The 27,564-nt window shown below is 50.3% G+C and overlaps 1 protein-coding gene across 2 annotated transcripts; it reads left to right on the top strand.

The window, feature by feature from the left end:
• The first annotated feature begins 168 nt into the window (after positions 1-168).
• CAPNS1 (calpain small subunit 1) lies at positions 169-18,848 on the top strand. 2 transcript variants are annotated; one of them, XM_063311759.1, is made up of 11 exons: positions 169-275; positions 5,099-5,307; positions 8,561-8,594; positions 9,853-9,942; positions 12,735-12,792; positions 13,234-13,298; positions 13,834-13,902; positions 14,031-14,109; positions 14,674-14,790; positions 15,149-15,207; positions 16,062-18,848. In XM_063311759.1, exons 2-11 carry the CDS (start codon positions 5,138-5,140, stop codon positions 16,086-16,088), a joined length of 768 nt encoding a protein of 255 aa, XP_063167829.1. In that variant the 5' UTR covers positions 169-275; positions 5,099-5,137; the 3' UTR covers positions 16,089-18,848. The 2 variants fall into 2 exon arrangements, with proteins under 2 accessions (XP_063167829.1, XP_063167830.1); XM_063311760.1 differs by lacking the exon at positions 169-275 and adding an exon at positions 4,121-4,165.
• Positions 18,849-27,564: the final 8,716 nt, after the last annotated feature.

Below are 27,564 nucleotides of genomic sequence, written 5' to 3' on the forward strand. Positions count from 1 at the left end.
AGACCGTGGGGGCGGCCGGGGCACCGAGTCGGGCTCGGGCCCCGGAGAGCGGCCGGCCGGGGAGGGGCGGGGGGGCGAGGAGCATCGCAGTCGCGACGCCGCTGGGGGGCGCCCGCTTGGAAAAGGCTGGCGTGCCGGGCGGCGCTAGGACCCGGCGGGCTCCCCGGGTGATCAGCTGCAGTGAGCCGTCCGGGCGTGGTAGATCCCGCAGCGGCCTCGCCGGAGATCCACCTCCCGCCGCACACGGTGCCCCGAGCAGCCTTTAGGCGGCCGAGGTAAGCGCGGGCGGCGGAGGGGCTGCCCGGGGGCCGGGTGGGTCGCGCGCCTTCTCTCCCTTGCGCCGGGGCCCGCTCGCTGCCGGGGGTCCGCTCGCCGCCGCAGGAGGGGATCTGCTTCCTGCCCGGGCCGCCTCTGGCCTGGCCTTCCGCTCTCGCTCCCCCTGCCGGGCCCGGGCCCCGAGCTCTCCGCTCCCCGGGCTCGGTCGCTGGATCGCTTCCCCTTCGGTCCCGCTCGCGTCCGCCTCCTCGGAGAGGCCTCCCTCCTCCTCCGACGGGGAGCTCCAGCGGCCCCACCGTACTGGATCTCCCGAGTTCCCTCCTCCTCTTCCTCTGGCTCCCCCTTCCCTGCTCTTTGGATCTCCTGGGTCCGCTCCCGCTCCTCTTTCGCGCGCTCTCGCCGGCTTCTTTGGGGCGCAGAGGGTAGCCTGGTCGGAGATGCAGGACCTCGGTGCCCATCGGGCCCAGCCAGGGGTGCTGCAGGGCGCCGGGCTAAGGACCCCGTCTCTGGCCCCTGTTCGGAAGGGGGCCGCTTTATTCCCGCTCCCTTGTAAACCCGCCACTGCTACACTTGTTTGGACTCCCCAACTCCCATCAGCCACTGCCAGCTTACAGGAGTGAGGGGAGTTGTAGTTCAGCAGCTTCCGAGGGACGGCCGTGGGCCCTGCTTGCATCTGCACCGCGATCCAGGGTGCGGGGAGTGGGAGGAATGATGCAGGAGGATGCCTGGGGGGCAAAGCGGCGGCCCGGTTGGTTGGGGCGCCCGCAGGGACCCCGGGCGCCAGTAGGGTGGGCCGTTACCCGCCCGGCGGTGCCCCGAGATGGGGTTGGGGGTTTTAACGTGGCTGGGGAGGCGTGACGTTCCGGGTTGCTCTGACCCGTCTGGACGGTCTCTGGGTTGCGGGACACGAAGGGGAACGGGACGCCTGCTCCGGGCGGGCCCGTCCCCGTCCCCGTCCCTGTCCCTGTCCCTGTCCCTGCAGCTTCCTCTAAGTCCCGCCAGTCTCGCTCCCTGCCGTGTGGATGCGCCCTCGGACTCTGCAAGGGGTCCTCCGTGGGGCACGTTCCGGACCGGGCGGCCTGGGCTCGCCCGAGACCCACGCGGTGCTGAAAGATGCTGGGCTGTGACCCCAGTAAAGGTCTGAGTCGAAACGGTGTTGAAACCCAGCTGGGGGTTCTGCCGGTTGTGGGAACAACCCACTCCTTGTCTTAACTGGTTGGTGAACAGGGCCAATGTGTGAAGCAACTCTCTCTTAGCCCATTGTGTGAACCAGGACAGGGAGGTACTTCATGCTTCCATGCATTCTGCAAAGCTAGGAAACTATGTTGATTGAGTAAACTATGAGTAAGCCTGGCATGCAAAGCCAGCTGTATGTCATGTTTATTTGTTCAGTACCAGAAGCCTGGGGTTCTTTTCTTTAGTGCTTGAAAGTCCTTCCACTGCCCCCGCCCATCTGGCTGCCACTTAGTGGGGCTGGGCTATCAGGGAAAGGGGCCAGGAGGGAAATTGAGGCTCCTGTGGGGGTCGTCCCCACCCCCACCCCCCGTTTCTGGGCAAAGAGACTGGGCGAGTGGAGCCTGGCCTTCCCAGCGGGAGGCAACTAGCCAGGGAATGTTTGTTTATTTATTTATTTATTACTCAAATTTAGCCTTCAGAATATATCTGAAGGGCACCAGCTGAACTGGAAGGGAAGGGATCTTGGAGAGCATCTAGTCCAGCCCCCCGCCCAATGCAGAAATCCATACTACACCAATCAGATTTGAACAAGTCCTTCTCTCTGCTAGTATGTTTTTTTTTTTTTTTAAGCAACTCTGCTTTGATTTTGGTCCGCTCAGTGCTGACCAGCTGGTTCTGTACCCCACGAATGAAGGATTAGGCCTGCCTTTTCCCCAAATGGAGGGGGTTTACTTGCAGCTAGTTTGAGCCCGCTGCTCCTCGTCCGCGCTCCTGGCATACAGGCCGGGGGCAGACTTGGCGCACGCGCTGCATCGAGGGAGAGACGGATCCGTTGTTGCAACGGAGTAATCTTTGTGTAGCATTTGCTCGTTAAAGGAGGTCCCCTGGTGGGGCTTCCGGCTTTGCAGAATCCAAGAAAGAAACAATGAGTCGGGCACATAATTCACCGTTAGAAGGAGTCCAACAGCGCCTTTTCTGATTAACCCGGTTTTCTCAACCGTGGCGACTTTAAGACGCGAGGACTTCAACTCCCATGCTGGCTGGGGAATTCTGGGAGTTGAAGTCCATGCGTCTTAAAGTCGCCACGGTTGAGAAACACCGGGTTAACCGATTGGATTAAAAGGCTTTGGTGAGTTACAGCTCACTTCCTCAGATGCAAAACCAGATTGCGAAACCGACAGCAAGTCCCTTGTCAATTAAGGTTCCTGGTTCCGCAACGGCTCCTCTGGGATCTGGAACGGCGTGTCCTGGAGGCTTAGTTGTTCCGGAGCTCAGAAACTTCACCAGCAGCATTGCTAAACTCCCATATCTCAAAAGGCTTCAGGCTACCTCAGAAGACCGTAACAATCACAACGGATGTTTAACCCATCACAGAAGATTAATTGACAAGGTATTTATAATGGTCTGGCCTGTGCATGTAGCCTGCATCACCATCCTGTCTCCCCCTTCCCAAACTATTGCAATGCGCTCTACATGGGGCTGCCCTTGAAGAGTACCCGGAAGCTGCAGTTGGTTCAAAATGCAGTGGCCCGCACAGTTTTGCACAAGTCTAGAGTTGTGCGTGTGCCACCTCTCTGTGGGAGCTGCGTTGGTTGCCAGTTTGCTTCCAGGTCCAATTCAAGGTGGACCTTGAAAGCCCTACATGGCGTGGGGACAGGTTATTTGCATGACCGCGTCATCCCAGTCACATCTAACTGGCCCACCAGAGCAGGGAGGCAGGGTAGGTTATGGGTCCCCCTCATTAAGGAGGTCCATCTAGTGGGACCGAGAAGAAGGGCTTTCTCCGTGGTGGCTCCCTCCCTGTGGAACATCATTCCCCTGGAGATTAGATTGGCCTTCACCTTAATACTCTTCTGGAAGGCCCTGAAGATGTGCTGCTTCAGCAGACCTGGGGACCCCAGGTTGAGATGGAGCTGGTCTGATTGTGTTTGTAGCCACTACCGGGGGTGCAGAGTTGACGAGTTTTTATATTGTGGATTTTAATTTTGCAAGCCGCCCAGAGTCACTGTGTATGAGTTGGGCAGCCATAGAAATTTGCTAAATCAATCAATCCTACAGCAGTTTAGCCCGTCCAGGCATCTGATGAAGTGGGCTGCGGCCAGTGAAAACTGTTGCCTTTTAATAAAACGTCTCAGAAAAGGTGCTGTTGGATTCCTGGTTTTAGGCTATCTGAGACTCTCCTGTCTTTTCTTCCTGCGATAGTAACTGAGAGTATCAAAATAATTAATTAAGTGGTAATGAAAAGTATTGCGGCAGATGTTTCTTTTTAATGTGTCATTGACTCCGATGACTGAGAGCTGTTGAGTCACTTTTTTCAGCAGAAAGAAAAAGAATCTTTAGTCATGAATCATCAGGGGAGGAAAGATTTGGGAGTTACAAGGAGACGCTGGACAGGTGTGGCTTTCCTGCTCCATTCTTTCTGGGGCTTCCTTGTTGGTAAAATCTTGTTAGCTTCTGTTCCAAAAGCCTAGAAATCTACTCTAAGAACATAGTATTTTATTTTTCTTTTTTTAAATCATTGTCAAATTTGCTTTGTTTCTTTGTTTCTTTTTTTCATATAATTTTGGAACAATGATAAAAACTAACCAGAACTAATGGAAAGGAAAGGAAAGAAAGGCGGGGGGGTGGGGGGGAGAAAGAAAAAGCCAAAAGTGCAGAAAGAAAAATGAAAAGAAATTGAAGTAGCTTTTGATTTTCTTTACAGCAATTATAGGTACCAATACAAAATTGCCTCTTACTAGATGGTTACAAGAAAAAAAACCCTCTTTTTTCTATTGTCTATTTTTTCTAATCATCAAAACCATAAATCATAAGTTCATTTTTTTTCTGTTTCATGCAAAAAGTCAGCCAGCAATAAACATAGATAATTGTCTTTATCTAAGGAAGTCAATTTTGCCATCTCTGCAAGTTCCATCCTCTTCACCAGCCGTTCCTCCAGAGTGGGTGTTTTTCTCTCTCTTTTTGTCAACATGCAAATAAGTAGCAATACTGTGGAGAAATACTAAGTAATCAACTTAAGGCAGAAACCCTTGTTCTACAACAAATATTTTGATACAATTTGCAGCAGGTTTTTTAATGTTACATTTAGTTCTGATGAAAAAGCTAAATAATCTTATGCTCATTGACATTTTAAATAATGCTGAGATAATTCTCTTTTTTCTGTCTTCAATGGTCTAAGATATCTAAATATTGCAGTGTTAATAATCTCGGTACTGTACAAGTAGCACTGTATCGGAATAATGTGTTAGGTGTGCTTTACAGCAGAGTTTTTCAGCCTTGGCCACTTCAAGATGTGTGGACTTCAACTCCCAGAATTCTGGCTGGGGAATTCTGGGAGTTGAAGTCCACAGATCTTGAAGTGGCCAAGGCTGAAAAACACGGTTTTATAATAATATAATAAAGTGAAAAAAGATATATATATATATATATATATATATATATATATATATATATATATATATATATATAATAATTAGCCCAATGGATGCTTCAACATAGCTCTCCCCCTGCACAAAATTTGTTCTTGCCCAAGGCTTGAGGTGAATTGCACCATTTTGAAATGTATGTTTAATTAGTCGTTTACAACTTTCTCTCTCTCTCTCTCTCTCTTTCTCATTCTCTCTCTTTTTTTTTTTGCTCTGAACAGGTCACCTGCATCAAACCCATTTCTTAGCACCTTCTGAAGATGTTCCTTGTCAAAAACTTCCTTGGAGGTGGCGGTGGTGGTGGTGGTGGAGGAAATATCAATATTGGAAATGTAATCGGAGGATTTTTAAGTGGTGGTGGTGGAGGTGGAGGGGGCGGTCAAGGAGGAGGAGCCATGAAATTTCTGGGCGGAGTCATCAATGCCATCAGGTGAGTATGCTCTCTTTCTAATAGAGGGGTATTATTATGAATTACATTATTATGTTTATATTATATATTAGAATACTATTCTAATGTAAGGGGATTGGAAATGGCTGTTTTCCTGGTGGCCTTTGGTGAGCATGAAGTACTTTCCAGGCCACCAGGAAGCAAAACTTTCTAAACCCATTGTGGGCACTTTTTTTCCAAGTGATATGCTACGTGGGTGTTACAAGCATAGAGACTTAGCTCAGGAAAAACTGTCATGGTCTGGTACAGTGCTTCTCAACCTTGGCCGCTTTAAGATGGGTGGACTTCAACTCCCAGAATTGTATTTCAGGTTCTTTGGGCCAATGTGAACATCTTCACTTGCCCAGATGGCCTTAGTTCTGCCCTCTACATGCCCAGCTGTCTGCATCGCTGACTTCTCCAATGGATTTGTGCTGGGATAGGGAGGGGTGGCGCTGCAGGTTAAACCGCTGAGCTGCTGAGCTTGCTGATCGGAAGGTCGGCGGTTCAAATCCGCGTGGCGGGGTGAGCTCCTGTTGCTAGTCCCAGCTCCTGCCAACCTAGCAGTTCGAAAACATGCCAATGTGAGTCGATTAATAGGTACCGCTTCGGCGGGCAGGTAACGGTGTTCCGTGTAGTCATGCCGGCCACATGACCACGGAAGTGTCTACGGACAAATGCCGGCTCTTCGGCTTTGAAATGGAGATGAGCACCACCCCCTAGAGTCGGACACGACTGGACTTAATGTCAAGGGAAACCTTTACCTTTACCTTAGGGAGGGGTACGTTCCAGCCAGTTTCACACACAACCTGATTTCAGTACCAGGGCCTCATCCTAGAAAGGGGGAAATAATAGAAAAATAATTAAAACCCAAGCTTCCGAGCCTGTGCAAAATGCTTTCTCTGTAATTCTGAACTGCCATATCCCCCCACGCCTTAGATCAGTGTTTCAGCACGCTGGCTGGGGAATTCTGGGAGTTGAAGTCCAGACATCTTCAAGTGGCCAGGGTTGAAAAAGACTGCCTTAGATTCACCTTTTGAGGGAAAGAAAGTAACTTCTGAGTCACTGGATCCACAACCCTGTTCTCTGCCTTTGAAATTAGCTGTGGCTTAAGATTGGGTGAAGAATCTGAAGGACAGGTTTGGGGCACCCTTGCAGCTTTGCAGCCCCTCACCCACCATCTGGGTCATTCCCCCTTTATTTCCATCCCCTTGGCTGTTTGCTTCAGTGCCTCTCAGGAAACAGGGCTAGGAATGAAGCCAAGTAAATTATGCAAAGGTGCTTCCTCTTTGCATCTTGTTCTACCTGCCTGGGTGCCCTGGGCACTCCCCCTTCCGAGAAACTTCTGCTGGAGTTTTGTTGACTGTCCGACCAGTTTACTAGCACTGGGACGCCATCAAGCAACCCGCAATGCTAAATTGAAATCCAGGTTGGCAGTGCCTGAAGTCTGATTCCCCCCTCCTCAGTTCCCGAGGGATGAGATGGGTTAAGCTGGATTTGCAATAAAAAAAGCAATCTGGGAGTGGGGTTCTGGAATTTCCCTCTGTTCCTGGGCCTTGAACAAGAGAGCAGGGCTGGATCCTGGGCAACAGCAGAGATCTATACAGGGAGCCTCTCACAGCAGCAGAAGCTGGCGTGCAGGACCCACCCGTGTGTCCTGGCTGTCTCCTCCTCCCACCTATTCCCACGTAAAAAACCTATTCCCTCCTGCCCAGAGTCCCTCTTTTGGGGGAGATGGGCGGTAACAAAATTTGAATAAGAAAATAAACAAAATAAAATACTTTCCTGTAATAACTGCTGCAGCAGGAAGTGGTCTGTGCCTCTCTATGATTGCCTGATCAGTTAGAGAAACCTGTTTCTTCTTCCCTCCTCTTCGTATTTTATATGTATATTTCTGCATGGTTATGTTTCACCCAGTGATTGAAAAGCAGCAATAGGTGGGAAGATGGGGTTGGGGGAGCAAAGCAGCTTTTCCGGCACCCCAAAATTGCTCCCTCCCAGCCTTTGCCGCCAAACTTTCCCTGGAACTGGGCCTGGGAGGACTGAGGATTTCATCTTCTTTTCTCGCAGCTGGTCTTCCCTAGCATTTTCAGCTTCACGGCCGGCGGGTTCTTGCAGGGACCGTGTTTGTTAACAGTTACTAACTCATTACTTATGCCAGGTCTGGGGAGGCGGTCTGCAGTGTTAACGCCCGAGATCTTTGGTCTGCTGGCCCAAAGGCAGCCCAGAGGGGAAGAGGGAGAAACAGACAGGGCTCGTGTGTTGGTGTTTGCTCACATCTTCTTTTTCCTGTGCTGCTGAATCAACACCTAGGATTTTCCTTTCCCTTCTAGGTAAACAATCCCACTGCAACATGTGTTGGATTGAGCAATATGCTTTTCGTATGTGCTGCTCATTTATTATTTATTATTGTTTTGCCACTTCCTTTACACTAAAACTCATCTGTACTTTTAAAAAGTAATGTGTGTGTTCAGTAGGGCATTTTTCCGTGATACGGATATGCCTGTTACCACGGTGCTAAATGTCTCATCCTGGATTTGGGCAGTGGGGGAATAATATTACAAATGCAGGGCTGCAGCGTTTTGGACTCATGCTCAGCCAGAACTTCACTGAATAACCATGAAACCAATTGCTTTCTCTTTGTCCAAATTCTGCCTCACAGGGTTACTGCAAGGACAAAAAGAAAGACGAAGGGAACATACCCTTGAGTGCCCTGGAGGGAAAGCAGGGCCTGAATTGTTAGTAGCACTGTATGTCACCCATCTTAAAGCGGCCGAGGTTGAGAAGCACTGGGCTAGTAGCTTGCGTTGTGAGGCGTTGTATTTCAGGTTCTTTGGGCCAATGTGAACATCTTCACTTGTCCAGATGGCCTTAGTTCTGCCCCCTACATGCCCAGCTGTCTGCATCGCCGACTTCTCCAATGGATTTGTGCTGGGATAGGGAGGGGTACGTTCCAGCCAGTTTCACACACAACCTGATTGTGTGCAGCCATTACATGAAACTTTTTATGCTAAGGATCCTGCGTAAAAGCTTTTGTGTGCATATGCATGTAAAAAACAAGGCCCTGTTGCTTGTTTTCTGTGGGTGCAAGAGCAGCTTGGAATTCAGGTGAACAACTCCCTTTGATGAAAGGTAGGCTGTAGCCATTCTGCACAGCCTGCTTGTATGCGTGTGTGTACCAGCAGCGTAAAGCTTCTGTGAAAGGGCCCTTCTCTGAAATGTCTCCTTTCTCTTTCCATGCCTGCCTGCCTGCCAGTGAAGCAGCAGCCCAGTATAACCCAGAACCTCCGGTAAGCCCTTTCATTTCTTCTGGTTGGGGGGAATCTGCCTTTACAGGTAGTCCTCGACTTAGGACCATTTGTTTAGCAACCATTCCAAATTATGGCAGCACTGAAAAAAGTGACTTACGGCCGGTCCTTGCCCTTACAACCATCGCAGCATCTCTGCAGTCACGAGATCAAAATTCAGGTGCTTGGCAACCAGCATGTATTTACGATGGTTGCAGTGTCCTGGGGTCATGTGATCACTACTTGCGACCTTCCCAGCTGGCTTCTGACAAGCAAAGTCAATGGGGGAAGCTGGATTCGCTTAACAACCACATGATTCACTTAATGACCGTGGCAAAAAGGTCATAAAATCGGGCATGGCTCACTTAATGGCTGCCTCGCTTAGCAATGGAAGTTCTGGTCCCAGTTGTGATCATAAGTCAAGGACATGAGTTTTTTGTTTTTGGTGCCTTCAAGTCAGTATTGACTCTTGGCAACTGCCTGGACAAGTCCCTGCAGTTTTCTTGGCAAGGTTTTTCGGAGGTGGTTTGCCCTTGCCTCCTTCCTAGGGCTGAGAGAGAGTGGCTGGCCCAAGGTCACCCAGCTGGCTTTGCGCCTAAGGCGGACTAGAACTCACCGTCTCCCGGTTGCTAGCCTAGTGCCTTAACCACTACACCACACTGGCCCTCTACTTTACTTGGCTTTATTCAATACGCTGCTTGCATTCATGGCAGAATTTGAGCCGCTGAAGTCCCACCAGACATGTTTTTGAACCTTGTCCAATCTGGGGGTTATTTCCTTTCCTCTTTCTGGCCCCTCCCTGTTTGGAAAGGACCACTGGCTCGGGTTGCGACCTAGCTGTCCCTGGACATAACATTTTGGGCTACCTTTCCATTAGTTTTGAGCCTGGGGGCCTCTTAGTGCTATGTACTGCCAGCCCCATAGTTCCTTGCCACTGGCCACCCAGCTGGGTCTGATGGAAAGGGAGGTCCAGCTCTCAAAAGGGCTCCTGTTTACCAGGTTTTAGATCATGTAAGACCCCCACCCCCCACTCCCCAGCCAAGGCTGGCAGGGCAAGTTACTATCTTTAAGTAACCAGGAAACCTCTCTCCCCCGGGCACTGACCTCGTGCCTAGCTTGGCAACGAAATGCCTGCAGGAGAACCCCCAAGCTCAGAGATCAGCACGGACCCAGCCTGGCCTGTTGTAGCTTCTTGGGAGCGCCTGTCCACTTCTTCCATCTCGAACGTGGTCTCCCACACCCTTTCTTCTCTCCCCCCCAGCCACCTCGCAGCCATTTTTCCAACATCGAAGCCAACGAGAGCGAGGAGGTGCGGCAGTTCCGGAGGCTCTTCACCCAGCTGGCCGGAGATGTGAGTGTGGGGGGATGGTGGTGGTGTCTTTTTCCCCCAGCTGTTGGCCGTTTGGAAGCATCAGGGACCAGCCTGATGGTGCTGTGAGGAACGGAGCTGCATTTAGACAAGAAAAACCACCAGAGGTTCTACGTGATCATGAGGCTTGCACCCTCTTCGTCATGGTCCCTGTTCCAATGTTCCTGGAAAACATCGTAACGGGTTCCCATGCCATGCTGGTGCTGGCACGGGTTGCTGTTTGGGAGGGGGCTGCTCCCGTTCCCTTGTGCCAGGCTGCGATGTGAGGAAGGAAGAACGCATGTTTGGGTTGTCTTGCCTGGTCAAGGACGTTTCCCGAAGACCAGCAGGAACCGTTAGGGGCACCTGCAGGGCTAGGAATTGCACTGACTCTGGGGTGAGGGACTGGACGCCGCCTGGGTTTTTACTGGGAGACATCCCGCGCTTTTACCATTCTCAGCTTTGCTTGTGATCCTGCACACTATTCATTATTAAATCAGAAATCCATGAAAGCCTTGTGTGAGTCTGATAGTGATTTTGAATAGGCAATCATTACATAAAGCTGAGAATCATAAAACTGTTAGCTTTTACCAAGAACCACTTCTTGTGAGGGATTATAGCTAACGATGGCTGAATTGCAAAAGGGCACCGAAGGACCTGAGGAGCCCACCAGCTCAGCTCCTGAACCTGGAACAGGGAGTGAAAGGCAAGATACTTCCTCCGAGCCGTCCGGTGCCCCGAATCCTCCACACTTCCCTAGGAGTAAAAAACTGTCGCTGTGTTGCGGAACGTCACCTGGGACCCAAGGCTGAATGCCCCCCACAAGCTTTGCAAGTAAACGCTAGACCCCTTTAAGCTTCCACCACATTTATGAGTTGAGTTGAGTTATATGGCTGCCCACCTCAAATACATGACTGTTAAAATAGATAAAAACATGTACAAATACTAAATCAGTCAATCAGTCTCACAGCAGCTGGGAGAAATCACCCCCACATACATACATACATACATACATCTATTTATTTATTTAACGTGGCACACGCAGAAAAGTGTTAAATATTTGGGGAATAATCATATCGATTGTATTAAATGGGAATAGAGTTTAAACCCACCTTCTGCCAGACCGACTTCCATTCATAACATCTGATGGGTGTAGATCTACCTGGGGATAAAACAGCCCAAGAACAGGGCTGTCCTGTGGCCTTTCCCCAGGATTTTGGACACTTCTTGGCTTTGAAAAAACTGAGGAGGCTCTTAAGAGTTGAACTGACCTGACCTGAACTGAATTGAATCGGGATATCCAGATGACCTCAGGATTTACTGGTCCTTAAGAGATCTCCAGGGACCTTTTTCCCATGGAATATCTGGGATATTCAAATGCTACTGGGCATTGGTCAGAACCCATTTTAGTGCCTTTCCCGTGGCAGTTTTGGAGGTAAGTGCAGTATGGCCCCCCAGATACGCCCAGGTGAAGCAGGGGACAGATTCTCTCACAACGTGTGCGTGGCCCTGATCTTCAGACAAGTGTAATTCATCCCACATTTGAGAAACTCAGCCAAGTAGATGTCTTTCATGTATAAACTACCCCCGGCAGATGCAGTTACCAAAGATATAACAGGCATAGTTGCAAAGTTTTATTTATTTATTTATTTATTTTTCAAATTTCTGTCACTGCCCATCTCCCCCCAGAATTCTGCTGTTTGGCAATAAGGATGCGTTGGGATGTCGTGCTGTATCCTCATTGGAGCTGGGATGATTAGTTTGAAGGGTTAACATTGAGTTACAATGTTTTGTTTAGTGTTGTGTACTTTGTTGGTGTTTATTTATTTATTTATTTATGTGTCAAATTTATTCCCTGCCCATCTCACTCAGGGAGCGACTCTAGGCGGTTTACATAAAATAGGAGTAAAACGTTAACGCTAAAGCAATAAAAGAGTGTTCCAGTGCAAGAGAGTAAGGGAATTCTTTATTTTATCTAATTTCTTACTGCAAATAAACAAAAAAATCCTCTGTGAATTGCAGTCTCATCAAATTATACAAAAATGCCCCAACATTTCTTTTAATTTAATTGTTTCTTTTAATATTTTAATAAAATATTGGGGGAAGGGTACTTTTGTTTTTAACTATTTTTTAATGGATTGTCATGAGCTGCCCAAAGTTGTCACATGAGATAAGCAGCCACATAAGCCCTATAAATAAATAAATAAATATTTAGTTAATGTTGATTAATAATTGTTAATTATTAACTAATATTTAATAGTATTAAAATATAAACAATTTGTTTTAAGATTGTCCACTGCCCAGAGTCACTTGCTGAGATGGGTGGCCATGCCAATTGAGTAAATAAACAATCAAATCAGAATAAAACAAACGAATAACAATTAAGACCATAGAATGTCATAATTTAAAAATCTCAAACCCAGGCTAAAAATTGCAACAAATGAATAAATAGCAAAATTCATAATTCAAAAGCTCACCTAAAGAGCTCTGTTTTCAGAAATTTCCAAAAAGCTAATAACATGGGATTTATTTAAATCTGAGTTATTTTTTTCCTCCTTGGATCCACGTGCTTAGAATCATAGTGGATCTCTTACTGATGTCTTTTTGTTAGGCTGCTTAACACGTAACTCTGATCCTTGGCTCCAAACTGCGCCCCCATGCTTTCCTGACCAGGGCGTTCTGGGGAAGGGGTCAAAAAAGGCAAGATGGTGGCCTTGATCACATTTTTGCCCCTCCCCCTCAGACTCCCCTGCTCCTGGCCAGATGCCCCCTAAGCTGGCCTTCTCTTTTGGCAGGACATGGAAGTAAGTGCAACAGAGCTGATGAACATCCTGAACAAAGTGGTGACCAGACGTAAGTGGAAGACACCTTTTCCGGGGGTCCCCAGGGAGTCAAAGCCGAGGATGTTTTTGTCGCCTGCTCCCCAGATTCTACAGCAGGAAGCTTCGGCTCTCTTGTCAGAACGCAAGGAGGCCCTGCAGCACGGCAGAGGCACTTAGGGTAGCCTGCGTCGTGACATTGCCTCTACATCCGTTTTCCATCCTGTCCTGGGCCTCCAGATGTGCTGCATTGCCCCTCTCTGCCTTCCCAGCCTGCAGGGCTCCCAGCTGGGGGCCCCTGCAGCTGGAAGGACCAGGAAGAGCTGCTGCAGCAAAGACCAGCAATGCGAGAAGCTCAAAGAGGGCGAATCTCAGTTTCTCCCCGCTAGATCACAGCTGATCCTCCTCCTTCCCCAAAGGGCTGGACCCTGGAAGGAAAGCTGCCGAGTCTCACCCTGTTTTGTCTCTTTTCCAGATCCAGACTTGAAGACTGATGGCTTTGGGATCGACACCTGCCGCTCCATGGTGGCTGTGATGGACGTACCCTTTTGCTGTCGGTCCAGGGGGACCCGCTGGGGAGGCACTTCTTAAAGGGGCTGGGCTGGTGGGCTGGGAAGCTGGCAGTCTCTCTCCTTCCCTGCTGGCTTCCTTCTCTGACCGTTCCTCCTTTCTGTTGCTTTTCCTGCAAAAGTCTAACGTGGGGTGGTCCCTCTGCAGGGGTGAGAAGGGCCCAGGTTGGTGAGACCCCTCTCTGCCCTCGCAAGGAGGTTGATTTTCGGGCGCTGCTTCTGGTTCCCGTCTGGGGCCCAGCAGTCAACCTTCTCCGTCCTCCTGCCCCCCCCAGCAGCCCTTCATTCTCCGGAGTTCTGAGTCTCTGCTGCCTTTGATGCAACCTTCCCCCACCTGACACACCCAGTCACACTGGGTTTACAGCTACCATCATTCCCAGCCAGGATGTGGGGAGAGTCCCTGAATCTGGAGGACCTGTTTCTGGTCCAGAAAGCAGGTGAGGGCCGGATGGGCAAGGTTGTCCTGGTTCCTCCCCTCCAGTCTTCCTTGACAGTGCTCCCTCCAGAGTGACACCACTGGCAAGCTGGGCTTCGAGGAGTTCAAATACCTCTGGAACAACATCAAGAAGTGGCAGGTAGCGAATCCCTTTCCGAGGGCACGGCTGAGGCCTTGCCTGCTGGGTCTGGCTGGGCAGGGACAGCCTTCACCTCCCCGGCCAGGGTTTGACCTGTGCCTCCCCCCCCCTTCCGTTCTCGGCCTCAGTGCATCTACAAGAAGTACGACGGGGACCGGTCCGGCACCATTGGAAGCGGGGAGCTCCCGGGAGCTTTTGAGGCTGCAGGTGAGCAGCGAGGGCAGGAAAAGGTGCCCGTTCTTCCAGCCCGCGGGGGCCAGGAACCTACAGTGCCCATTCGGGTCCTTACGTTTGAAAAAAGGAAAAAACACACAGCTGTTTCTTGGGTGGGCGCTGATTTTTTTTAGTGGGTGAGTCTCCCTGGGAGGGTTTCATTCATGGGGGAGGAGAGGGCTTGCCCTCCCCTCTCCCGCAGTGATCCTCCCACCCAGAACCTCTCCCACGTGGCCTTTCCAAAGCTCACTGCCGTGCTGGGAGCAGTGGGAGATGGGGAGAAGCAGCGCCCCCCCCGACCCAAAGGCCACATCCAGCCTGTGAACTGGAGACTCCTAGTCTCCGAGTGTGTTATGGTGACCAGGAGAGGAGAAAGCTTTGGAAAGCGCGGACAAACGCCCGCTCCCCCCCCCCGCCCAGCCTCCTTAAGATAAGGGTGGAGTGGCATGGAGGCTCGCGATGGCGGACGAGCCCTCCTCGTTAACAGAGCTGTCAACGTGCTGCTAATTCCAGCCTGCTGTGCTCCCTTCTCTCCACCCCCTTCTATTTTCTCCACAGGCTTCCAGCTCAACGAGCAGCTGTACAGCATGATTGTCCGCAGGTATTCTGATGAGAACAGGAACATGGACTTTGACAACTTCATCAGCTGCCTCGTGCGCCTGGATGCCATGTTCCGTAAGTGGCCGGGGCGAGGGTGCTCTTCCTGAGGCCCCGCCCCGATGACCCGTGCCCGTTGGCATCCTTGATGGATCCCTCCTTCTGTCCTTCCGTGTGTGGCACAAGGGGCACCACCTTTGGTGCAGCTGGTGCAGCTTCTCCCGACTTTGGTCTCAGCATCCTGCCCTGCAGGCGTCACCCAGCCAACGCGCGCCAGTCAGAGGGGCTGGACTTCAGCGCCCTTAGCCTCCATCAAGGGTGGCCTTCAGGGGCTGGCAGGGGATTATGGAAGTCAGAGTGCAGCCCCTCTGAAGGATGGCAGAGGATCAGCCTCACATCTGCTGCTCTGCCTGATTTATCCCCGGGTTTCTTTTAGGAGCCTTCAAATCTTTGGACAGAGATGGCAGCGGGCAAATCCGTGTGACTCTGAAGGAGGTGAGAAAAAGCTTTGGCGCAAAAGCAAGGAAGTCTGGCTCAGGAGCGTTCAGCAAGAATCAAAATGTGCAAGGAGATGTCAGTTGGAGTTTTAAAGGAAAGGGCTCCAGGAAGCAGGATTGTGCCCCCCAAATCTCCTTTTTCTTCCTTTGCATAGTCTGGATCAGTGTTTCTCAAGCTTGGCCACCTGAAGATGTGTGGACTTCAGCTCCCAGAATTCCTCAGCCAGCATCACTGGCTGGGGAATTCTGGGAGCTGAAGTCCACACATCTTCAAGTAGCCGAGGTTGAAAAACACCGAACCAGACAGCTGAACTTATAGCTGGGCATTTCAGATTGATGAAAAATGGATTTTTCCCTTGATTAAAATGTGGTGCAGATCTTTGACATTTGTACTGGGGAGGCTGGGATGAGGATGGTAAATTGAAGGGTAAAGGTTGCTAAAATAGATCTTGGGGAGCAACTTACAGCCCCTAGTGTTATAAATTTAAAAAGACGATTTGATCTGGAAGAGAAAAAAGTAGCCTGGCAAATAAGGAAGGAAAGAAGGTGTGGTGCAGGAGAGGAGGTGAACAAGAATAGGGATCAGATTGGCTATGAGAGGTGCAAGCAAGTGTCCATGAAATGGACAAAGAAGGGACAGAGCGGGGTAAAACTTAAGGACTAGAACAGGGTTTCTCAACCTGGGCCACTTGAAATAGGGTGGACTTCAACTCCCAGAATTCCCCAGCCAGCATCACTGGCTGGGGAATTCTGGGAGTTGAAGTCCACCCTATTTCAAGTGGCCCAGGTTGAAAAACCCTGGACTAGAAGCTTGGGGGAGATCTGGAGAGTGAGTTGTGTCTTTTTTCACAGTGGCTGCAGCTCACCATGTATTCCTAAGGGTCTCCAGGCCATCAGCAAGACCACCTTTTCCTCTGCCGTCACTGAGCCTCTCCTGGAACGATGGCCTCACCTTTCATTTGCAGACCTTCTTCCTGGGGAAGCTGAAGGAATTCTATTTGGCTGTTCTGCTTCCTCCCCACCCCAAACCAAACAAAGAAACCTGTTGTTGCTTTTTTTTACTCTTCTTTTGGGTTGCGATTTTTAATCACCCTTGTAAAACCAACTGCTGATCATCCTTTCCAGTAGCTCTTTCCTTGCTAACGCTGCTGCCTTTTGAAAGCACCAAGGGAGGTCTCTTGAAAGGGGCACTTGCTTGCTTTTCCAAACTGTCTTGGTCTTGAATGTTGCCATGCAGATTTGGTGGTTTTTTTTTTTCTTTTTGGCAAGTCTCATTCTGGAAGAATCATGCAGGATTTTGAGGAGGAATGCTGCTTATGAAGCATCAGTTCCTTGTGAAACCAGGTCACTGGGGGGTGGGGAGTGGATAGGGTTTTTTTTTTTTTTTGCAAATTGGGGCCACAAGTGCTCTCTTTATGGACACTGTGACCTGGTGACCGATCCTCTGGACTTTCGGCTGTCTTAGTAACCCCCATCAGTTTTCCTAGGTGAGCCAAAGTGGTTGCAATAGACATTGGATGAGATTAGCTTGCTTATCATTGGCTACCTCCCCCACCCCCAAGGAAATTGTTTCCCCATTTTAAAATCCCCATAGCACTCTGCATGGATGTGATTTATAAAAGCAATAGTTGAGCAGCTAGGGAAACACCACCCCAGCTACTTACATGATACTAGATATCTGACAGCTTGTTCTTTTTTCTGGAGATCCAGAGGCTGCTGATAGAGGCCTGCCCCAGGATGACTCTTCGAAGTTTGCTTTTGAATTATATTATCTGAAAAAGCCTCTTTATTGCACACTGTGTGTCTGCACCATGCAGATTTCCAAACAATGAACTCGTATCACAAGCCTTTTCTATGCATGCATTTTGAAGGTTGAAAGCAGGGTTTCTCCACCTTGGCCACTTTAAGATGGGTGGACTTCAACTCCCAGAATTCCCCAACCAGCCTTGGTGGCTGGGGAATTCTGGGAGTTAAAGTCCACCCATCTTAAAGTAGCCCAGGTTGAGAAATGCTGGTCTAGGGTATATGAAACTGCCCAGAGTCGCTTGCTGAGATGGGGGGTGAATAAATGTGATAAATAAAATAAATAAATGAAGAGAGCTCAGAATAATCATCACATTGGCAAGTATTTCTAGACTTGGTCTCCTTTAAAATGTGGGTGGATTAGCCCTATCAAATTTGCTTCAGTTTTCCTCTCTCCCACAGGCTAGACAACGAAGTCTGGACATTGTGGGTTTATAAGTCCTGACTTCTTCTCTTCTTTAAAGAATGGGATGGAACCAGCATAATATTAGGGGCTGTTTATGCTTCTTTCAGCTGCAAGAATTTCCCAGAATGTTTTGGGTCCAGCTTCTCAAAGGCCAACCTTTGGCTTGATCGTAGTTGATTATTTTTTATTCCCTCTGCCTAAAATGTAGGAATCGTGAGGAGGGCTCATCTTTCAAAAGGGGACTTTTGTAAATAGGTTCCTTTTGAAACGTCACCCAATTCTGGCAAAATGCTTTGCTGGCTCAGAGAGAGAACCTGCTGTGAGAAGAGAATATTGTGATGAATATGGCCTTTCCGGTTATTTGAAGGGCAATCTGCAAATGGGGGTGGTTTTCCCTCTTTTCCTGTCTCCCCCCCTGCCCCCCCCCCAAGGCCTCCAGGGTTAGAGGCTGCCTCCAAGCCGGCTGCTCAGTTTTCCAATAGCTCATTAGCAACAGGGGTAAATGTTGCATAGTAAGAATCCGCCTGCCTCAGTTGTGTTGTTTGCTCAGCGCCTTCTCCCGCAGAGGGAGGATTCGGTCTGTTTTAAGGTTGGCACAATCCACCTCCTGCGGTTGCCCTCCCCTGCACACACCAGTTATTGGAGGCTCTTCTGTGGACCAAACTCTCCAGCAGGCTCTTCATGCCCAGGACAGAAGGATCAATCACAGCTGGCCTCCTGTCACTGTTTGCAGGGCTCCCAAACTTTCACGAACACTAGCCAGCTGCTAAAGAATAGTGTCTCTTACCTGCTGTTCTGTCTCAGGTGCGACTGGTTGGGTTCACACATCCCACTGAGCCGAAGGCAGGCCACCCACACCGTAGCTGAGAAGGCAATAGGAATTGGGCTGTTATGCCAGCAGTCTTTACAACCAGGCGGCCAGATAACGTTCCGCTGGCTGCAGAATTCTGGGAGTTGAAGTCCACGCAGCTTAAAGTGGCCAAGGTCAAGAAGCACTGCTCTAAACAATTCTGGACCTTTGGGGATAAAACCCCATCGCTGTTGCAACAGATGGCAGCGCCTGTTGGATTTGGCTGATTTTGGACAAGCTAAGCAGGAGTGGAATTTGTTAGCCCTGGACTGGGAGACCACCAGGAGATCCCAGCTGTAAGCCAGAGAGAGCAGAATATAGAAACCATTTCTATATTCTTGCCAGTCATACCTTGTAGACCCCAGGAGTGGAGCTTGACTTGATGGAGACCGTAACCCTGACTGGGTTACATGATTTTCACTGCTGCTCACCGTTGCACCAGGTCTCTGCTGGACCAACAGTGAGCTGGTTCGCACGGAGCGCTAAGCCAAGATCAAAGTGCATTTGGAGTTGTGATGGGTGAAGCTTATTCCCGAGCACCCTGTTCTTGAATTATTATTAATTAGATTTATATACTGCCCAACTCCCAATGGCCCTGGTCAATTTGCCCATCTTGGTTCAAAACGAATGATTGCATCCCTGTTGTTACAGGAGACCAGGGGTCCCAAAGAGGTGTTTGGCCAAGGTGGAGGGAGGGAGGGAGGGAGGACAGGTCTCTGGATCGGGTACCCCCCTCCCCAGGCATGTTGGATTACAGCTCTGCCTCATGCACTCAAAAAGGTCAAGATGGCAGCCATGATGTGCATTGCCCATAAAAAATGGGTGGTGTTTCAATCGCACCGTTGTGGCCCCACCTTGATTTTTCTGACCGCACCCTGCATGCACCCCGGATTCCTCCTGTCCCAGCCAGTGTGGTGGGAGGTGTCGTCCAACACATTTGGATGGCCCTGCTACAGTAATCTTGCTTTTCTGGGGCACCTGTTTTCCGGGATGGCTCTGCCCTCATTTCCGGCTGCAGAAAGATTGACTGGGGGTTGTGAGGAGAGACAAACACACATTTGTCATCTCTTGGGCACTTCACAGTCCCTTTTGATGGATGTGCTGCCTCTTCCAGATGAGTCACACGCTGAAGGCTGGACCAGCTTTGAGTCAGGAGGTGGCTGTGATTGACGACAGTCCTTGACTGGGAAAATGGGGGGGGGCTTTAAAATGACTTGGGACGGGTGTGGAAAGGGAGTGTCTGGAGGGCTTAGGGTGACAAATGAAGACATAGGGAAGGCTGGGGAATTGGCTTGCTGGGTGGGGAATTCTGGGAATTGAAGTCCATCTATCTTAAAGTGGCCAAGGTTGAGAAACACTGCTGTAGTCTCTCCAGACCCTGCTCTCCTCAAGAGAGGTTTGAACTACAGTGCCCATCGTGCTGGCTGGGGATGATGAGAAGGGGAACCCAACCCATTTAGAAGGTACTGGTTGCAGGAAACAGCATCTCTCCTAATCATCTCTCATTCCAACAGCATGGGACAGCTTTGGAGACCGGTTCACCCAACAGTGCTGGGCTTCACAGCGTCATAGAATGAAAGGGAACTCCGAGATCATCTAGTCCAGCCCCCTGCCCGAATCCACAAATCCATCATCCCTGTCAGATGGCCATCCAGCCCCTGTTGAAACACCTCCAGCAAAAGAGAGGCCATGTCTCCCAAGGCAGCCTCTTCCACTGTGGGGCTGCTCTTACCATTAGGAAATATTTCCTGACGTCCAACCAAACGCTACTTCCTTCTAAGTTGAATCCGCTGGCTCCTCTTCTGTCGACCGGGTCAACTCTGAGCAGTTCTGCCCTGTTTTTCCCCTGGCCCCCCTTGAGATGCCTGAAGGGCTCCCTGCAGCAGTAGAAGCTCTGGATGTGCTGGAGAACCACTGTAAACCAGAGTGGTTACGGCGGGGACAGCCTGCCCTGGATTTGCTTCCTCTTTGGTAGGGATGTTAATGAGAAGAGCAGCATTCCAGTCTACAGCTGAAGAGTCCTGTGAGAACTAGAGGGCTGTGGGTGGCTTGCTGAGACTCTGGCTGGTTTGTGTGAGGGTCTGTTCTGGACGGAGCTGGGGGGATATACAGGTAGTCCTCACTTAACGACCACAATTGGGATGGAATTTTGGTTGCTAAACAAAGCGGTCATTAAATGAATCCAACCCAATTTTATGACCTTTTTTGTGGCAGTCTTTAAGCAAATCACCGCAGGCGTTAAGCAAATCACATGGTTGTTAAGCAAATCACAGTTCCCCATTGATTTTGCTTGCCAGAAGCCAGCAGGGAAGGTTGAAAATGGTGATCACGTGACCATGGGATGCTGTGACAGTCATAAGTGTGAGGACCGGTCATAAGTTGTTTTTTTCTAGCACCGCCTTAAGTCTGAACTGTCACTAAATGAATGGTTGTTAAGCGAGGACTACCTGCATGTGCAATGAACTGGGAATACACAGAGCTGCACAAATGCACCCATTCTACAAGAAGGCAGCCTGTACCACAAGGTACAGATAGGAATATCCCAGCCATCTTGGGATTTTCCTTCAAAAAGCAAGTTTCTAGTCCTCAGGGCCACAGGTTAGAAAGTGTGCAGCCGGTTCCCTCTGAAATCCAAGAAGCAGAGACGCAATTGGGAAATAGCAGGAGACCTCAGTGCCTCTCCTGGAAGACTGGCCTTTTCCACTCCGAAGAGGACTGAAAGAAGGTCGAGCGGATCAAGGGCCACCTTCCCTACCTGCGCTATTTATAGGCTCCGGCTACTTGCGGGGGGCACCCTTTGTCAGGCGGATGCCAGTTCCCGGCGGTGGACGCGCTGAGAAGGTTCCTGGATCCAAGCCGCAGCACATCCATTTCAGGGGAGGAAGAGCAAATGCCAAGGGGTCTCTTGAAAGAGGGAGGCGGGGGATGTGCAATAAAATCATTCTGGAAAGCTCAAGTCAAACTCCACAAGGAGCTAATCAGGACAAAGAGCTGCTCTTCCTGTTGGTCAATGCCCTGTCTCTCACTCGTCTGTCTTCCTCCAGGATCTATCTGGTGGTTGCAAAGGGAGTCTTTTTATCCACCAAGTTTCCAGCGGGCTTGGCGTATAAGCGGAGCAAGCAAACAAAAGCGTCGTCCCTGTGATTTCTTCACCTTGAATGTACATTTATGTGGAGTGGGTTCCTCCCCCCACCCCCGTGCTGTCTGGGAAAGGGCATATGAATCATAAGAGTTATGCCTTTATGCCTTCTCTCGGAGTCCTTCGCTCCTCACTAGCCCATTACTGGAACAGATTTTGTCGGTGCCAAGACAACACGCAAACCCAGGGTTAAAAATCCATGTCTGAGTGAACTAAACCCTTGTCTGGGTTCACGCTGAGCCCTCGACCAGCCAAGTGTATCTCAGCATGAGTGTTGGGCAAAGGCAGCCTTTCTGAGCTGTAAGTAACCCAGTCTGCTTCCGGGTCCAATTCAAGGTGCTGGTTATCTCCTTTAAAGACCTACATGGCCGGGGGCCAGGTTATTTGCACAACCACGTCATCCCAGTCACATCTAACTGGCCCACCAGAGCAGGGAGGCAGGGTATGTTATGAGTCCCCCCCATTAAGGAGGTCCATCTAGTGGGACGGAGAAGAAGGGCCTTCTCCATGGTGGCTCCTTCCCTGTGGAACATCATCCTGGTGGAGATAAGACCAGTCCTCACCTTAATACTCTCCTGAAAGGCCCTGAAGATGTGGTTTTGCCAGTGGGCCTGGGGATCCCAGGTTGTTGTGGAGCCCATCAGATGGTTTGTTTGAATGTATTGTTGCTGCCAGGGGGGTGGGCGTGCAGTGGGTGTTGCCACAATTGGGACTGGAATTTTGGTCTCCAAGTGAAATGGTCATTAAGCAAATCCAACCCGATTTTACACTATTTTTGCGGTGGCCATTAAATGAACCATGTGGTCGTTAAGTGAATCATGTGGCTCTCTGTTGATTTTGTTTATCAGAAGCCAGCTGGGAAGGTTGAAAATGGCAATCACATGACTGTGGGATGCTGCGATGGTCATAAATGCTAACCGGTTGCCAAGCGCTTGAATCATGATCATGTGACTGTGGGGATGCTGCAACAGTTGTAAGTGCGAGGACTGGTTATAAGTTGGGTTTTAAAGCACAGTCATAGATCTGAACCACCTAAATGCCCTGTTTGGTCGTTAAACGAGGACTACCTGTAGTACAGTATGTTTTCTCATATATCCTGTTGTGTCTCTCTCTGTGTGTGTGTGTATCTCTGTGTGTTCCACCCTGTTTGAGAATCGCCTGTGGGAATGGAATATTCTCCAGGGAATCTGTTCTTGAAACAGATGATGAAAATGGGCTGCAGGTGATAGAGAAGGGAGCGTGTGCTTCTTGTTTTCTTGAAATGGAAGGACCAGGCGAGCAAAGTTTCTCTTCCATCAGCCACAGAGCTGGATCTTTTGCAGTTTTTTCACCACCAACACCTCCAGGCTCCAGTGATGGGGTTTGCCTGCAAGTGAGCCAGCTGTCTCGGTGTCTCTGACACCCACTCTGTTTTCGAAGAGCTCAGGGGAAGCAGGAATAAAAGTTGCATAACAAGAGTCAGCCTGGATTTTCATCTGGCTCGCCATCCCGTTGTGCTTCCTTGGCAGGGGATGGATCTAGTCTTCGAATCTCGGTCTGCCCCTTGTCCAAATGAAACTACATTCCCGCAACTCATTTCTTATTTGTGGCCACAATCTAGGACAGAAGAGGCCGAAATTGGCAGCCATATATGTACTGTGAGTAGCCAGCCCCCTCCCGCCCATCAACAGTGAATTTATTCTTGAGGCGTAAAACTGCATAAGCCTCCAAGTTGTTTGAAATAAATTGATGCATTGTTTTCACAAACAGAGAGAACGTAACAAGTGCTAAATCCTCATCCTGAGAATAACACTTTGGCTCCCTGTTTTTCCTTTGATGCCAAACAAGCAGGCCTTGGCCAAAGATCTAAGGCTGACCCATAGAGAGGGATGTCCCTGGGATTGTGTAATCTTGAACCAAATGTAACTTGGCTCACTTTCTTGGGTCATCCCTTGAAATATTCTCTTTGAGCCCGTTTTGGCAACTGATTCCTGGAGAGAGGTGAGAAGACAATTTAATTGTTGGCCTGGAGTAAGCAGAAGCTTCCTAATTTCCTTTACAGGTAGACTGCCTCTTCTCTACCATGAGGAATTATGATCACACAGAGCATTGGTTTTTGTTCCTTGGGGGACCATGATTGTCTTTGGCATTAGCCAAACTGGAGGTTATCAAGCTGCATTGCCCAATTACCCAAAGATGCTCTGGTTGCCTTGGTTACCAAGACATCTGCTGGGTAACCAAGAGCATTCAGTTGCCCCGGTTACAAAGATGTCCAAATTGCCAGGTTACGTGCCAAAAAGCCCAGGACGTACCAAAAGCTTCTAGGTGGCCCAGCTCTAAGAGGCCAAGGTTGGCCAAGTTAACAGGCCTGCGACGCCCCACCTAACACCCTGCTCCGCGGACCCTCCACACCTAACGCTAGAGGAGTCCCAGGGGGCTTAAAGTTCATTGTGTCACGGCAGAGTTGCTCAGGTGACCGTACCAAGTTGCCGTCTCCATCCTCCCTGCCTCAGATCAGGTTGCCCTTGGCAACAGCATCCCCTGGAGGGAGGGAAGGAGAGTACCAGCTCGAGCCTTCCCCCAGCCCTGCCCCACCCTTTTCTTTCAACCGGGCAGCCAACGGGAAGGCTCCGCTGGCTGCCTTTCAGGGTCCCTGCCCAATGGCCTCCCTCCAGGGGCGGGACCCAGGCTGCCTTGATCTTGGACGGGAAGGCGCGGCTCCTTCTGCATGAAGCTTCTGGGTGAGACGGCGGGCGCGGGAGGCGGCGGAGTCTGGCACCGAGGCAGGAAGAGGTACCGGGGGCGGGGGGGCGGGGGGGCAGGGGCTGCAGGAGGAGACCCCCATGGACAGGGCCCTTAAGAGAGGGGGCGTTCGCCAGAGGCAGCCTGGCAAACCTTCCTGGGTGGCGGAGGCGATGCAGAACCGGACCCGGCGGGCTGGCAGCCAGCACCTCGGCGGCCACCTCCGGTCTTCGGGGTCTGCGTTACCCGGATCGCTGGTCGGCCCGTTTCTCTGGTGCGTCAGAGGCGGCGAGATGGGCTCTTCCTCCCTCGGCAACCTGTTGTTTACTTCTCTCAGCGGGACCGGTTGGCAAATGTGCAGAGGGCGCCGCGATCCTTCTTTTTAAGTGAATTTGGGAGGAAAAAGTCAAAGCCGTGGGGTGCCTGGAAGGCCGACGGGTCCCTTCCCCAGCCTTTGAGCTGCTCCCAAGGTCCGCGTGGCAGCCCTTCTGAACCCGGGTAAGTGCGTGTGTGTGCGGGTCGCGGGGAGAAACATCCGGGCAGACAGTCAAGGCAGGAGCAGCCTTCTTCAACCTGGCGCTCTCCAGGTGCCTCGCGGTTCATCTCCCATCCAGCGTTGTGGAGACGGTGAAAGGGGAGCCAAGAGGTTTTTTTCCCCGATTTCCGTGCAGGGTGTAGTGCAGGACCTTCGGACAGAAAGCTTGCCACAACCGCTTTTCCCAGTCTGGGGTCTTCCAGCTGTGTTAGACGGGAACACATCCAGTCTCCCCAGCCACACATCTGGATAGTGAAAAACTCAAGGTGGGCAAGCCGGACTCAACCTTTTTTCCCAGCACGTCTCCTGAGGAAGAGTTTCGGCACCTGTGGGGTTGATGCTTTCTTGAAATCTTCATTTCATTGATTTGTCTTTCAACCACCAGCTCGAAGCTGTCCCCTTTTCCTTCCAGCTCTCACTATTCTGTTCCAGACTTGGAGGTTCCAGCTGGGGCTTGTAGGTCATGTTTTGAAAGGCTGACCTGTAGCATATCAACCTCCTGTTTTGCAAACACCCAGCTTTCTCTCCCACGAGTTCTAATTTCGTGATGCTCCAGCTGACCTTTTCTGAGAGGCATCTTAAACAGATGGCGTCAGTAACTAAGTTAGCGTGTCCTTGTTACACTTGGACTCAACTTGATTCACGGCACGCATTTCAAGAGGGTGGGCACAATGAGACAGGAAACGGCCTCTGCTCAAATGTAATCCGATGCAAAACAAAATACCGCCCAAGAGGAATGGAACTGAAGGAGCTCCAACAAGATGCAAGGAAATTATATAGTCCGCCCCAAGCAGGGGAACCAAGCCGCAGGGACTCTCTGGATCGGCTGTAATTCTGGTCCTGCAGGCCGATGATCTCGTGCCAGGTTCCCAGCATCCAAATGTCTTCATTAAGCCACAGTGTAGTGATCTGAGTGTGAACCAAATATCTGGTTTTTGGGGAATAGGAGAAGTTCCAGGCTGAGGATTTTGGAGCCACTGTGGTGCAGTGGTGCGGTGTTGGACTAGCCTGAGCAGACCCATGTTCAAATCTACCCTCAGTGATGGAAACGCGTCGGGTGACTTTAAGCCAGTCACTTTCTCTCAGCTCAGCCTGCCTGACAGGTGGTGGTTGTGTGTAGATTAAAGTGTGTGTGTGGGGGGGAAATCCCAATATAAGTTGCTTTGAGCTCCAGGAGCAAAGGCAGAACATAAATCTAATAAACCGTTGGGCTAATTTGGGAAGGCCTCGGGGTTTATTTTCACCCAGGATACCTTTGCTCTCTTGCCATGAAATGCGCTGTGGTGCGTACAGAAATCACAGGGGAAAAGGACAGCAGCCGTAGGTGAGGCCTGGAGGGTCCTCTGCCAAAGTGCAAAAGCTGTGGGAACACATTTGGAGGGATGCATTGGAGCATTAATGTGCTATGCTGTCCGATGTCACAGAGCATCTCAGCAGCCATTCCTTCATTTTGGGCAAGGCTCCTGTTATCAAGCAGTGGAGCAGCCTAGCTCCAGTCTGTTGCAGACTGGAATTTTGGCTACTGGTCAGAACCAAACTGCATGCTTTTATCAAGAACTGGATGGGAAAAACTTAGGAAGGTCAGCCTCTGAACAGCCTGGAGCTCAATTCAACCAGCCACTTGCTCTCACGTGCACAAAATTCAGCAGCTAACGACAGAGAAGCAGGGCATGATTGAAGAGTTGGCACCTTTAGCATCTAATCCAGTGTCACGTTTCCAGCTGCTTCCATGTTCAGTTGCCCAGGAAATCGTGAGTCTGTTGGAAAGGGACTCTATGGCAGGGTTCCTCAACCTTGGCAACTCTAAGCTGTGCGGACTTCAACTCCCAGAATTCCCCAGCCAGCTTTGCAAAGCTGGCTGGGGAATTCTGGGAGTTGAAGTCCGCACAGCTTAGAGTTGCCAAGGTTGAGGAACCCTGCTCTATGGTGTCATAGGGTTGGAAGGGACCTCGGAGGTAATCTAGTCCAACCCAGTCTAATGTCACTCTTGCAGCTGTCAATGCCAAAATGTGATGGCATGGGTGCTCAAGAGACTTTAGGCGTTCCCTTCTAAGCGTGGCGAGCTCTCAGTCCCTTCACGCAGCTGAAATCTGGCCTTTCTTCCTTGTTCCTGCCCCGCTCCTGACAAAAGACCTCCTAGATGAAGTGGCTTTGTGAGGGACACATGGGGAAGCTGTGACGACCCTCAGTGTGGGCTCCCTAACAGAACAGCAAAACAAAACCTTGATGTAATTGTACTCAAAGGATGCACCTCTTCCCAGTCCACCCCCATGGCCCCAAACAAGTGGGCGTGATTTTCCAGAACATCCACCATTTTGCGGCAACCCAAAAATTCCCCGCACTGAGTCACTCTCAACAGTTCAATTAACCGATGTCCTGGGTGTGCATTAGATCGCCATCTCTTTGCTTAAAATAACGGTGAAAATACTGCTGCAGCTCCCACTGATGATAATCCTTTGAAGAGGCAATTCATTTCTTTTGTTTTGCCGATTTAATTTGAGTCCATCTAGGAACAGCCTTTCAGACCTTGCCTTGCTTTGATGGATGAAGGGAGAAAGGATAACAGCTTTTTATCAGCTGACTTCCTTTTGTGTTTCTTCCTGGGGGCTCAACGTGTCCAGATTAAAAGCAAAGAGCGGTAAGGCCTTTGTCCGCAGGCAACTTTAAATGCTGCTTCAAGACATTCGGAATCTCCCATTTTATCTGTTTGGGTGGAAAGGTAGAGAAAGACTGGTTGACTCCGAGCAGCAGAAAGGAAAATTTTGAGCAGGACAAAGGTGTTTGAAACAGCACGTCTGACATGTTGGAATACCAAACTCCCACATTCTGCTGCTTCTCAGCATGTATATTTCTTGCACATACGATGGGGCAGAACAGCCAGCCTTAGAACTGTGCAATGAC

The sequence above is a fragment of the Candoia aspera genome, chromosome 10, assembly GCF_035149785.1.
Source record: "Candoia aspera isolate rCanAsp1 chromosome 10, rCanAsp1.hap2, whole genome shotgun sequence".
Classification (NCBI taxonomy): Eukaryota; Metazoa; Chordata; class Lepidosauria; order Squamata; family Boidae; genus Candoia; species Candoia aspera.